The sequence below is a fragment of the Pristis pectinata genome, chromosome 1, assembly GCF_009764475.1.
Source record: "Pristis pectinata isolate sPriPec2 chromosome 1, sPriPec2.1.pri, whole genome shotgun sequence".
NCBI classification, from domain to species: domain Eukaryota; kingdom Metazoa; phylum Chordata; class Chondrichthyes; order Rhinopristiformes; family Pristidae; genus Pristis; species Pristis pectinata.
In genome coordinates, this window is record NC_067405.1 from 20,576,174 (window position 1) to 20,590,025 (window position 13,852).

Sequence of the window (13,852 nt, forward strand, 5' to 3'; positions counted from 1 at the left end):
ATTAAGAAACTTGCTATTAAGAGGATCAGTGATACTAAACTGATAAGAACTTTGGACAAAAATGAGCAGCCAATTGACAGGGCTTTGTGACCTTTGCTTTCATCAATGACTGACATCTCTGCTGATTGCAACAGTTCCTCATGGGTGCAATGTTGCCACATATGAAACTGGCTTTTAAATAGCATCCTAGTTTAGGCTGACAAAACTTTAAATATTCATCACAGCACATTGCCTTACCACAAAATACAAACAGTCAAACAAAACCCCGTTTGCTAAAGAATTTGCAATGTTGTGTAACTCAGTAAGTTACTTCATGACTTGGTTTTATTGATTAAGGCTGGCACAGGAGTAAACATGTGTCCTGTGTGTACAAGTTTTTCTTCCAACGGTTTCAGTTTATCCTCTTTGAATTGATCATTTTTTTTTTAGGTAAAGCATTTCATTGACAGATTTCTGACACAAAATCAAAATCACTAACTAACATCAGGACCATTTCACTGATAACCATGCATGTGACTTTGCATGGACTAAAGGGGGAAACTAAGGAAAAAATGGAGGACAAGACATGATGCTCCCCATCTCACTGCCCCCTCCCCCACAAATAAACTGGTTTTATAACATATTTGGATATTCCAAATCTAACAGTACTTTTTTTTTAAAAAGTTCAGGTATTTTGGTGTTACGGATGTAAAACACACATGACTAATGTAAATAGGAGAGGTACTCCAAACCCACAAATATGTCCCTTTGCTACAGAAATATACCTACGATAGTAAGCAGCATAAATTGGTCATAGACATGAAAGTACAAAATCTTAAAAGGGCCAAGCCTAATACTCCTAAATTATGTATTTGCTACTGAAGGCAGTAGAATTGTAGAGCATTGTTAGGGTTTACTGCAGAAATATTTCCATCCAGCAGTAGGGTGCATTCTATAACTACCTCCATCAATTCTTTCTCCATGCGTACTTTATTCTCCCTCTGAAATAAAGTAATGTTGCTATTCATCCTTCCAAAAACAATTAAAAAGTGACCATTTTGCTCATTTGTGAGAAGCACTTGGTTTTCTCTTTTTGTTTCCAAATTGATTGAATCAAACACAAAAGGATTCTGACAACTGGAAGATTTAGAAGTAGGATTTAAGATCAGTACCAGAAATAAAAGACCTGGCTTCTAAATTACTTTTCAACAAAAAAATTGTTTGAAAGCTGTATAAACAAATAGTTTTGCAAATAAAATAATGCAGCCCTGTAGAGGGAGTGCTATCAAAAGAACAGTCCTTGGGATGCATGACACAGCACATTTTAAGGGCAGGATGCCAAATTCTTCACTGAGATTTATTCACTTAAAAAAAAAGCACATAAAAGAGAACAAATCATTGAAGTCCCGTATGTATTTGCAATATATTTATTGGTGTAATATATAAACAAAGGTCCTTATTGCGAATAGTTACTGAAATCAAAATTTACCCAAATATTGCATGCAACATCTGACTGCTTCTGTGGTTTTCTTACAATATCATCTGTTAGGTTTTTTTTCCCTCTATTGAAATTGATGGTTTAATGATGGTAATGCTTTTGAATGTCAAAGGGAGGAGTTAGGCTCTTGCACTGGAGACAATTATTGCCTAACACTTGTGTGGTATCAATGCTACTCAGCACTCATCAGCCCAAGTCTAGTTGTTGTCCATGTCATGCTGCATGCAGGCACAGTTGATTTTATCTAAGGAATTATAACTGGAAGCAAGCATTGTACAATTACAAATTATTCCTATTTTAGAATTTTATGATAGAACGAAGATGATTTTGAAACACTTCCTGAAAGAAACACCACAATATCATCTTGAGGTTAATAACTGGCACCCAGCAACCTCAACCAGCTTCCTTTGTGCTATCTATGACTTCAACCAGAGCACTACTTCCACCTCCTTGTCCCAGCTCCTCCCTCTCACTCTCAACCTCACTCCTCTACCTTTAATTTTAACAGTGTTACCCAATACTACATTTGAACGAATGCTGTTTGATGTCAAGGTCGCTGACTCTCACCCTACTTCTGGAATTCATCTCCTTTGTTCATTTTTGTACCAAAGCCACCATGGGGGTTTGGAGCCAAATGGTTCTGACAGAACTCCACCTTATCATTAGTGATCAGGTCATTCTTGAGTAACTGCCACTTAACAGCATTGTACGTACCTCCCCCACCCCCAGCACTTGCATCGTTACTTTTAAACTGACAGGGTGATAAACAGCTGAACTGAATGTGCTGCTCTTCATGGATACCTCAACATAAGCATTTATCCATTTAGTTATGCAGTTCCAAGTTCTGCAGCTACATTGGAGCAGCTTGGCTGGAGTAACCACTACTGCCCGAGAACTGCAGGCAAAGATTATTATGGTATATTTAAGATTAGCAAATAGTGATGATATTAGTTAGGATGAGGCAAAAATAGATCATGAACTTGGCACATTTGGCTGAAAATGATTGTGAAAGCTTCAGCCTTGTCTATGCATTCATGCACAGGGCTCCACCATCATCAAGGATGGAGCTGTTCATGGAAACAACTTCTCAGGTTTTTTTTTTACTGCAAACCAGTTTATAACTGGATGTCAGGATTGCAAAGATAATTTCTAGTAACATAGTCCTCCTGTAACTAGCTTAAATCCAAATGCATGCTGCTGCTGCTCTGCTTACATTTATATTGTAAGTTGGAACTTCATAAGATTGTCAACATGTTTTTAATGTACATCTTGTGCTGCTGCTGGCAGGCTGCTCTATATTCTTTCCTGAACCAGAATGGTCCCCAAGAATGTTAGGGAGCTGCATATCAAAGCTTGTTGGTTACAGATTATAGTGAAACACAATTCTGTTACTGCTGATGGCTCATAATATTCTTCCAAATGTATTCAAGTGCTTAGATAAAAGGTGCCATTGGCAAGAATGCAGCATTTGAGATTTTTTTGGTAAGGGTGACAAGAGCACTTCTGAAGTAGATTGATACAGGAATAGGTTGTTGCCAGCAAACAAAATTGAGAAGGGGAAGTTGGAAAATCCGAAGCTTGCGAAGAAGTGATCAGTTATTATAATGCTGGTTTACAGCAAATGAATGTGTGGAAAATTCAGTGCATGCATCTGTTAGGTGCTTGGCCTGTTGTTATGGAAGCAAGCAGAGGCAGACTTCTGAAAGCCCTCAAATTTGAAATCAAGTAATCCTGAGGCTAAGTATATTTAATTTTTCAATCTAGGATGAAAGGAAGAATGGAAGGTAATAGTACATGGATTCCATAGTTCCGCTGCACTCTAAGTTCTGGTGATACAAGCCAAACTTCACCAATCTTTGTTCATAAGACAATGCATTGAAGTGAAATGCAGTAGAATGTATGGAAACGAGGACAAAACTCTAAATCTTCAATACAAGAGTTAGACATAATATTTAAATAAATCCAAACTTAAATGCATTATTATTAAGCATACATTTTGTCAAAACCTTCAAAACCATCGACTCCCAAGAATGGAAGTCAGGCTGGACCTGAAAAAGTCAACATTATGCAGCAGGGAAACACACCCTTGGCCCACTGAGTCCATGCCAACTATCAAGTATCCATTCCATTTTACATTCTCCCCACATTCTTATCTATTCCCCATAGATTCTACCACTCACCTACAGTGGCCAATTACCTACAAATCTGTACGTATTTGAGATGTGGGAAAATAAACAACAGCACCCAGGGTAAACCTACATGATTGTAGGAAGAATGTGCAAACTCTACAGATAATACACGAGATGTGTCACTGTGTTGTCCCAAAAGCCATGAATTCTATGCAAGCCCTGGTCATTTCTGCAACAGGTGAACAAAAGCCTCTTGTTGCTTTTGGAAGCACCTAATTATTGAAAGGTCAATGAGTGAGCTTAGCATTAGTAGTAGCAATTGCACCCATAAGTTAGAAAATGCAGTTATCAAATCCCACCAGAACAAATAAAGACCTCCGATCTGGTTCCAAATTCTGGACTGAAGTTCAGTGGGACACTGGTGCCTGACATGCAAACTCACCCTTTACTCAAGATCCCATAAAATTTTTCCCTGTAGGGTTAGCAAAAAAAAACTGGTCACCATTATGGAAGTAATATTCAGGTCATATAACTGATCAAAATTTACAGCACAGATGACTATTTGGCCCCCAGTGAACATGCCAGTGAAGTTGAATGTGTGGACTGAATTTGTCGATTTTGCAGTCTGTCAGACTGTTAATCAGCATTTGAATTCTTCCACTTCACTTAATACTCTCCAAACTCATGAAAATTACAGCCATAAACTGGTGGGCCTATCGATCTGTTGCTGTGCTTTAGATCTATGAATTTCCATGTATGCAACACTGTAGTAATACATTTAGTCCTTTGCCAGAAATATACCTTGAGGTTTCCAATTAGCTGTCTATTTGACAGACATAACAGAATAAAGGAAATTAGTTTTTTATTATTCAGTTACAGGATGAGGTCATTTCTGGGAAGGCTAGCATTTTAGTCATTTCTGATTGCCTATGATAAAATGCAGCAGTCCTTCAAGTGCACTCCCATAAGACTGTTAGAGGTCTAGAACTTAGACCCAGTGACAATAAAGAAATAATGATGACACAAGAAACTGCAGATGCTGGAATCTGGAGCAACACACAAGATGCTGGAGAAACTCAGGCAGCATCTGAGGAGGGAAATGGACAGTTGATGTTTCGGATTGAGACCTTCATCAGGACTGAAAGATAGAGGGGAAATAGCCAGTATAAAAAGGTGAATGGGAAGGGGTGGAGCAAGAGCTATGCTTAGTGGAATGTATGCTGAACTTCTGATGTGCCTTGTCAATAGTGGAAAAGGCTTCAGGAGTCTTAAAATGAGTTAGCTACACAGAATCCATTCTCTAACATGCTCTTATAGCCAGAGTGTGTGTGATTGGCCTATGTTGGTTTATCACATACTCAGTTTTCTCAATAAAGGGGACATGCAAACACTGTTTACATTCATTCTAGAAAATCAAAGAATATTTCCAAATGATTGCAGCTCCATTGAAAATAACCTATAATTAATAGCAGTCAAATATTAATTGAGGAAACAAGTTTTGTGGAACAAAGAGCAAGACCAATACTGGCAAATCCTGATAAATACATTAACCAATTTGCAGTAAGTTTTATGCTTGGATCAAAAACTTAAAAGAAATTGTAAACAATTTTGAAACGGCCTGCTAGATTAGGTAAAATGATTCCTGTTTTCTTACAAATAGTGTGCTGACAATTTCCAAGTCAGTCATGATTAAATCTGAAGTACCATTCCAACATTATTCTGCCAGGCTGTTTTGCAATTCATAAGAGCACACTATTTTTACTCAGAATCGTAATTTTAACTGACAAATATTCAATTATATCTACAGTATGAACAAATAAAATACCAATATAATGCAATGTTGAATGAAAAATATTTTGCAAGAGATCCATCCATGAGAAAAAAATTAACTTTACTGATATTTAATCAAACAACAGAATTATTAAACTGCCATTTCTCTCTGCTGGCTGACCCGGTGCACCTTTCTGGCACTTTTTCATATTTACTAAGTTTGCAGCAAATTTTCTTATTATGCTTAGTGCAAATTGAATTTCTTCAATCTGCTGTGATAGTTTGAACTAGACTAGAAGCCAGCCCCAAACAAAAAACTGGCTACATGTTCGACTGAATTAATCTTAAATTTTTGGCAATTATATTTTTTGCCAATCTTCATGAAGAATCCCAAGTTAAAATTAATTTTGGCACAAGCTCTCTAGTAATACATTATAAAAACTTTAGTTTAAAATTTAATGAGAAACTGTCTTCTGTACACCAATGACAAAAAAATGATTTTGTATAGTTTTTGTAAAAATAATTTTTAGTTAAAAATTGTGTCACTTCCAGGTGTTGAATAGATGCTAAATAAAAATGTTCATCTTTTCTGATAAATCATTTCTAATTGCCTCAATAAAATTGCTTCAGATACCCACACTTAAAAATATTCTATTTTTTTAAATTTATTCATATTTTGGAATGCCAGCATTTATTACCCAACCCTATCTGCTATTGAGATGGTGATGGTGAGCTGCCTTCTTGAACCACTGCACTCATTCCCTCTTGGGAAGGGAGTCTAGGATTTAAACCCAGTACAATGAAAAAACAGAGCTATTTCCTTGTGTGAACTAAGGGGAACCTGCAGGTGGTGGGAATGTTCCCCAAGACCATAGCTAGAGATTGCGGGTTTGGGAGGTGCTGTTGGAATAACCTTGGTGAGTAAACGCACTGCATTTTGTAGATTGTACACACCCGCAGTTTACTGCACTTGTGGTGGAGGGTCTGAATGTTTAATGTAGACAGAGCGCCAATCAAGCAGGCTGCTTTATCCTGAATGGTAAACTCATCTGCTCCTGACACGTCCCTTGCAAATGGATGCATCAGGAGCGAGTTACCTACCACAAGATATCTAGACTGTGACCCTGCTCTTGAAGTGATAATGTTTATGTAACTGGTCCCATTTGTATGTTTGGTTGATGGTAACTCTCAAGAAGTTGATGGTAGGGGAACTGATGATGGTAATGTCATTGATTGTCAAGGGAGGTGATTCAACTCTTTCTTGTTGGAAGTGGCCATTGCCTGGCACTTTGGTGCTGCAAGTGCTACTTGTCCACATCTGAATGTTGTCTAGGTCTTGAAGCATGCAAGCATGGATAGCTTCACTTGCTGAGAAACTGTGAATGGAACTGAGTATTATGAAATCATCAACATCCTCACATCTGATCAAATGATAGAAGGTTGTTGATGAACTTTGACAAAAGTTCTAAAATATTGCTGCTTTAAGGTTTGCAGATATGGAATTTCAGTTTGAGCACAATTCCTACAAAAACATTTAAAACCAATTCAATGCAAATGATGCAAAATTATTCAATGTTATTTAATCATACAGCAAAATGCTGGGAATCTGAAATAAAGCAGGAAATGCTAGAAATATCTATCATGTCATGCAGCATCTATGGGGAGAAGTTTATATTTCAGGCTGATGATCTTTCAGTTCTGATGAAGTTACTTGAAATGTTAACAGTGTTACTCTCTCCATGGATAGTTCTAGACCAGCTGAGTATTTCCAGCATTTTCTGTTTCAGGATAGATTTCCAACACCCGCAGTCATTTGCTTTTGTAACACCTTAATCTTGTTTGCTGTTGAATTAATAATTCAACTGCAATCTATTAAATATTTGCAGATGAAAGAAACATGCAGCATTTACATTATGACAAATGGAAATCTCCATCTTGACTGTTAACACTTTTTCCATTATCTCCTAAACAATATGTGCAATGCATAATTTTAATCATGCACAAATTAAAATCAAATTTCATTTAAGTTTAAATGGCATCTAACAACAATGCATGACATGCAATTTCAACATCACATTTTTGCATTAGTGTAGATATTAAAAAATCTATGAAAATATAATCAAGACATGAGGTTACATAATGTATACATCAAACTTGATCACACCTGTTGACTGAAATTCACAAAATCAGCTTCTTCATTTTTAATCCAAGGAAAAATGTTATGCTTTCACTCTTCATATTTGAAGCATTTGCTGTGATGTTTTCATTTACAGATGAGATGGTACTTCATAATTTTTAAAAGTCTTTTTTGCTTTAAGATGCATTTAATAGTTCTTTAATGATTAAATAACTTCACAACGAAATACAAACACACTTTTAATACCAAGTGATTTCATGCATCGTGTTCTCTCTCAAAATTGCTGTTCTCTTGTCCCAATTTGCAAATTATATCCCTCACCAACATCCGTAGCTTTTGATTATTAACCAAGGGCATTTGTGATGCAAATTCCCCCCATTCTACATTTCCCATAAAGTACCTCACTTTCTGCCCCACCACCTACACTTCCATGAAGTATCACACCTTCTGCTCCAGAAAGAAATGTGTCAGGTCCTCACAATGCCACCCAAACCTAATTTTCTTTCCACCCATGTGCTGTCTGTCACACACTGCTTCCTTTGTCAACATGGTTGATGGCAACTGGATCTGCTTTTACTGAGAGTTCCTCACAGTCATCATTCTCCAGTCATAATACTCACTACTGCAAGCCTCACACGAGTATATTTGGTTCTAAACAAGATTGGTCAATTGACTTCTGATTGTACTATCTTGTCCAATAACTTTTTGCTCAATGACTAAACCTTTCATTATTTCAGTGTGACATAGTGACTAAAAGATACTCCCATGTTGGCTCATTTTCCTGTGTATTCCTCCTATATTTCCATTGACACAAGACAGGAGTCCTGCTGAAGGAATAAGTGCCATTTGGATCCAAATTAAACAGAACCACAAAAGGTAATAAACCTCTGGATTACTGGGAAAAAAACAAATGCTAGAAGAACTTAGCCATTCAAGCAACATCTGTGGAAAGATGAGCACTTCTGTTTTTGATTAAACATTTCTATAAGGTCACCCCTCATTCTCCTATGTTCCAAGGAATAACGACCTAGCCTGGCCAACCTCTCCCTACAACTCAGGCCTTCTAGTCCTGGCAACATTCTTGGATATCTTTTTTGTACTCTTTCCAGTTCAACCACTTCTTTCCTATAACACCGTACCGAAACTGTACACAGTACTCCAAGTGTGGCCTCACCAACGACTTGTACAACTGCAACATAATGTTCCAACTCCTATACTCAATGCCCCGACTGATGAACACCAGCATGCTAAACACCTTTTTCACCACCATGTCTACTTGTGCCGCCGATTTCAATGAACTATGCACTCGTACTCCTAGGTCCCTCTGTTCCATTACACTCCCTAGTGCCCAACCATTCATAGTAGTAGTCCTATTCTGGTTTGACTTTCCAAAATGGATCACCTCACACTTATCTGTATTGAAATCCATTTGCCACTCTTCCTCCCACTTCCCTAACTGATCAAAATCCCCTTGTAATCCACGATAACCTTCTTTATGATCAACAACACCTAATTCCATGTCATCTGCAAACTTACTGATCAAGCCCTGTGTATTCGCATCCAATCATTTATATAAATAATGATAACAAGGGTCCCAACACTGAACTCTGCAGCACGCCACTAGTCACCAGCCTCCATTCTGAGAAACAATCTTCAACCACCACCCTCTGCTTCCTACCTCCGAGCGCCAATTTTGAATCCACCTAACTAGCTCTCCCTGGATTCCATGGGACTTAACCTTCCAGACCAGCCTACCATTCGGGACTTTGCTGAAAGCCTTGCTAAGGTCCAAACAGACAACATCCACTGCCCTACCCTCATCTATCTTTTTGGTTACCTCTTCAAAAAACTCTAAAAGGTTCATCAAGCATGACTTTCTATTCTGACTCCTCCTCATCAGACTGTCTATCCAAATATCCTGTCCCTCAGAACTCCCTCCAGTAACTTCCCCACCACTGATGTCAGGCTGATCAACCTGACACATTGGGGAACAAGGAAATGGCAATGAAATTAAACACATATTTTCTGCCTGTCTCTATGAATGACACAGAAAACCTCCTTCAAGAAGTGGAGAATGACATGCCTATATTGAATGAGTACCACCAAGAAATTAATATAGGCAAAAAAAAGTGCTGGAGAAATTAATGTTACTGAAAGGTGACATAATGCCACGACCTGATGACCCTCATCCCAGGGCATTGGAGGAGGTGCTTTACGATAAATCTGTTAGAGCTTTTGAAGTTGTAATGAGCAGCATAGATGAGGGAGAACCAGTTGATGTGGTACATTTAGACTTAATTTTTTTTTAATATAAACAAGGCATATCTAATGTCTTCTGAGAATGCATACACACTACATCTATTGCATTCCCATAATATATCCAACTACAACTACAAACCAAAGACACTGAAGATGCATTTAGTATTGCCTCAATTCATTTTTTTTGCCAGTGCCAGATTTCTTAACTACTAAATTAATTTGCTACATTAATATTTGCTTAGGCTCTATTCTCTCTTCCATTAATCACTCTTTAAAATGCTAAAGCTCATTGCTCCATTCTTTCCAACAATTAGAACTCATATCCATTTCTTTTCCTAGCTCCTTGAACACAATCCAGTTCCATTTCTTATAAATACCAATTTAAATTCTTTGAGTCGGGCTGTACTCTGCTCACAGAATATGGGTAGTGTTTACAAAATATACATATTGCATATTTTTATTTCTCAACATGGAAGGCTATTCAGCTCATGTCTATGAGAGATCTCAGAGCATTCCTATTCATATCATCCACCTACCTACTCTCCCTGTATCCTATTCACCTATTCTTTCTCACATGCCCACTAACTCACTCCTGATTCTTCTGTCACCCATTCACACCAGGGGTAATTTACAATAGCTAATTAACCCTCCAGCACATCTTTAGATGTCAGAAGAAATTGCAGCATCCAGTGGAAACCCATGTAGTCACAGAGCGAATGTATAAACTCCACATGGACAGCACCACGGTTGGAATTGATCCAAGGTTCCTGGAGCTGTGAGGCAACAGTGTTACCTGCTGCACCACTCTGTTGTCCTGCTGCAAAATATACACTTTTTCAATAGGTTTTAAGATTCTATTTTTTGCTGTTAATTACTTGATGTGCCTTGGAAAGTTTATTATACTGAAACATTCTTGTATTTTTCCGTATCTCGATTATTGGCACACTGCACATCAAACTGTTGAAGAAAACAGTTAAAAATAGACCTAGATTTATAAGGTATAAATACATCTATCAGTTAATTTATACATCTTAAAGAATAAACTGCTGCTATTACATTTAGCAAAGCTTACATTAAGTGATGTAGAGGAGTAATGTTTTCTACATTTTTGAATTGGGACATTAAAACCCTCCAGCAAATTATGCTCTGTATAAAATACTCAGTCAAAATACAATTACTCTAGAAAAAAAGATTTTAGAGAAACCAAAATAGGTATTTTTGTTTCTTTCCATTCTTAATTTTAGATAACATAAAACAAAGGAAATTAGAGTCCACTGCAGGTTAGCACATTCTCATTTAGATAACACAGTGAAAATAGACATGCAAAAACTGATGCTTACTGTATTATTTACCTTCCCCTCTTCAGTATTTTGTTGACAAGAACTGTGTACTTCATCTTCTCTCACCAGTTTACCAGGCCAGGAAGGAAATCCTTTTATTTGACTCCAGACCAAGTCACCAACATTAAACGTCCTTGGTCTGTAGTGTATTAATTCGTTAGATGGTGAATCTGGAATCCTCAAATCATCATCACTGCTTATGCTTTTAGTGTCTGACGGACTTGGAGCACATCCATTAATGTTTTCTGAATTATAATCTCCATTGTAAATATACTCATGTGCCAAAGAGCCTGGCATTCCCTCCAAACTAGCTGAAGAACTTGGAGATTGCTCCTCTATGGCAAGTTCTTGTTTGGGGGCTGTCAGCAGCTCAAAGTTCCTGTTCTGCTGAGACCGGTTTCCGTTGATATGTGTGCATCTTTCCACAGTGCTCTCTAGTTTTTCTTTAATGTTAACAATGTGTCTTTTTTGACTATTAAACCTAAAGCTGTCCTCGTGAAATCTTTTGTCCAGCTGGCAGTTTTTCTGCTGTAATCCTGCATCAGTCTGATCTCCCTGAAAGGAAGGCATCCTTTCAGCTGAAGGACTGTGATTTACTTGGCCAGAGTGTTCTAGAAACTTCTCACATTTCCACAACGCTGCATCAACTGGCTGTTGTTCAGTTTCCCATTGTTTTTTAGGAGTGTTGCGACCTGGTGATTTGAAGTATTCAAATCCTTCCCCCTCAGCAGTGAATTTTGCCTGCTCGGAATTTTTGCGCAACCTCACTCCTCTGGCATGCCTATTTGCCAGGATATTTTGATTGTTGAGTCGACTGTCGTTCTCCATGCTGGAAAGTCTTTTCCCATGAATCACTGCATTGACTGCATTGGAAAGATTCACAGGGTTTGCAATGGAGGCAGTAAAGGCACTCATGGCACTCAGGGCCGGGATGGGGCTCATTTGTGAAGTACTACTCACTGCTGTGGTGATCACAACTTGCATTCCTTTGCTTGCAGCATCCACCACAGCTTTGTATATAGCATCAACAGAAGGGTCGTGAGGACCAACAGTCGGTGCCTGTTCTCTGTCTTGCTTTGCTTGAATCTGTTCTATTCGATGTTGGTCACCGGGTAGCTCATGAAAAGTGGGAGGTGCAGTATGGGAGGCCTCGGAGAGTAATATTGTTCCTGGTTCAGAGTTCACAGGTGCATTTGGAAGTGAGACATCATGGGCTGAGCTCACCTGGGAAGAAATTTAAATCAACTGCAGCATTAGATATTTCTAATGTGTAATTTGTCTGTACATGCATTAAGTAAATTTTTTAAACTACACTAATTAAAACTAAACTTTAACGAGAACAGTTTATAAAAATGTTCTGAATAATTCTTTCAAGATAGTTAACATAGAAAACCTACAGCACAATTCAGGCCCTTTGGCCCACAAAGCTGTGCCGAATAGTTAAGACATCCATTTGAACCAGTTTTGTTTTTAATAAATTATTATAGTTTTTCTTCAGCCCCTCCTGTTGATCCAGGAAATTATTACTGTGTTCCTTTTTTTAAAAAAAATTACAGATATGGTATTCAAATTGCTATTCCATTACCGAATTGAGACACATTTCATCAGTACTTAAAAAATGAAACTGCTGGATAAACTCAGAAGGTCAAGCAGCATCTGTGGAGGCAAAGGGACAGTTAACATTTCAGGTTCAGGCCCTGCATCAGGACTGAGAGTGCAGAGGGAAGACAGCCAGTACGTAGAAGTGAGGGGAGTGCTGAGGCATAGGCAGGTAGGTGGTGGTGGAAATTTGTGGAGCAATAAGATATTTTAGGTAAATGTAACTGGGTAGGGGAAGTGGAGAGGGAAGAGTAAAGACATCGGCTGGCAGATGATAGGTGGAACCAGGCAAGGAAGGAATGATGAGTAGAAGGAATCAGGTGGGGGAGGGATGGAAAAGGTGAACAAAGGGAGGGAGATCCTGGGTGGAGTGATGGGGGTGGGTTACCTGAAACTGGAAAATTCAGTGTTCATACCATTGGTACGAACATTGAATTTTCCAATTTCAGTAACCCACTCCCCCATGTTCCTTCCCCACTCCCTCCAATCTAACCAGGGTTTCTCTCCCTTTGTTCACATCTTCCACACCATAGCAATGCCCCTCATTACCAAGACTTATCACACTCTCCCACCTGTTTCAGTCTACCCATCGCCCACATACCTATCTACCTGGGTTTCCTCTCCCTTGGTTTACGTTTCTTAACTCCTCCCCACCTGCCCGTCATCCCTTCCTTATCTGGTTCCACCTATCACCAACCAGCTTTTGTGTCTACCCTTCCCTCTCCCACCAATGTCTCAAGTTACAATGGCTCTGCATGTTGCCGACCAAACCTAAGTACTTCAAAGTTCACATAACAACATCCCACACTGGTTACATTTACTCATCCAACGCAGAGAGGCAAGGCAACATTTCAATATACCGATTGAAAAACTGAATATAAAGCAAAATGCCTGGTACATTAACCCTCCATAATCATGAATTCAGTGCACAGATCTTCCCTGCACAAGAAAAGTGAATTTGCATTATTTTGGGACTCATTGAACCAGACTCTGAGGTAAAATTGACATTTTCAGATATTGACTGGAAAGCTCAGCAAGGTATTCATGCGTTAAATCTTTTCTTTAAAGAACGATAATGCTCACATAATAATAATTATTATTATTAATAATGGGAGAAATGCAACATAAATACCTGAGGCAC

At 38.4% G+C, this 13,852-nt stretch overlaps 1 protein-coding gene across 1 annotated transcript in view; it reads right to left on the reverse strand.

The window, feature by feature from the left end:
* mbd6 (methyl-CpG binding domain protein 6) overlaps positions 1-13,852 on the reverse strand; it is a 144,880-nt gene that overhangs the window by 14,722 nt on the left and 116,306 nt on the right. Inside the window, 1 exon segment of the mRNA XM_052025728.1 lies at positions 11,125-12,336. Within this exon segment, the coding sequence (XP_051881688.1) occupies positions 11,125-12,336 (1,212 nt within the window).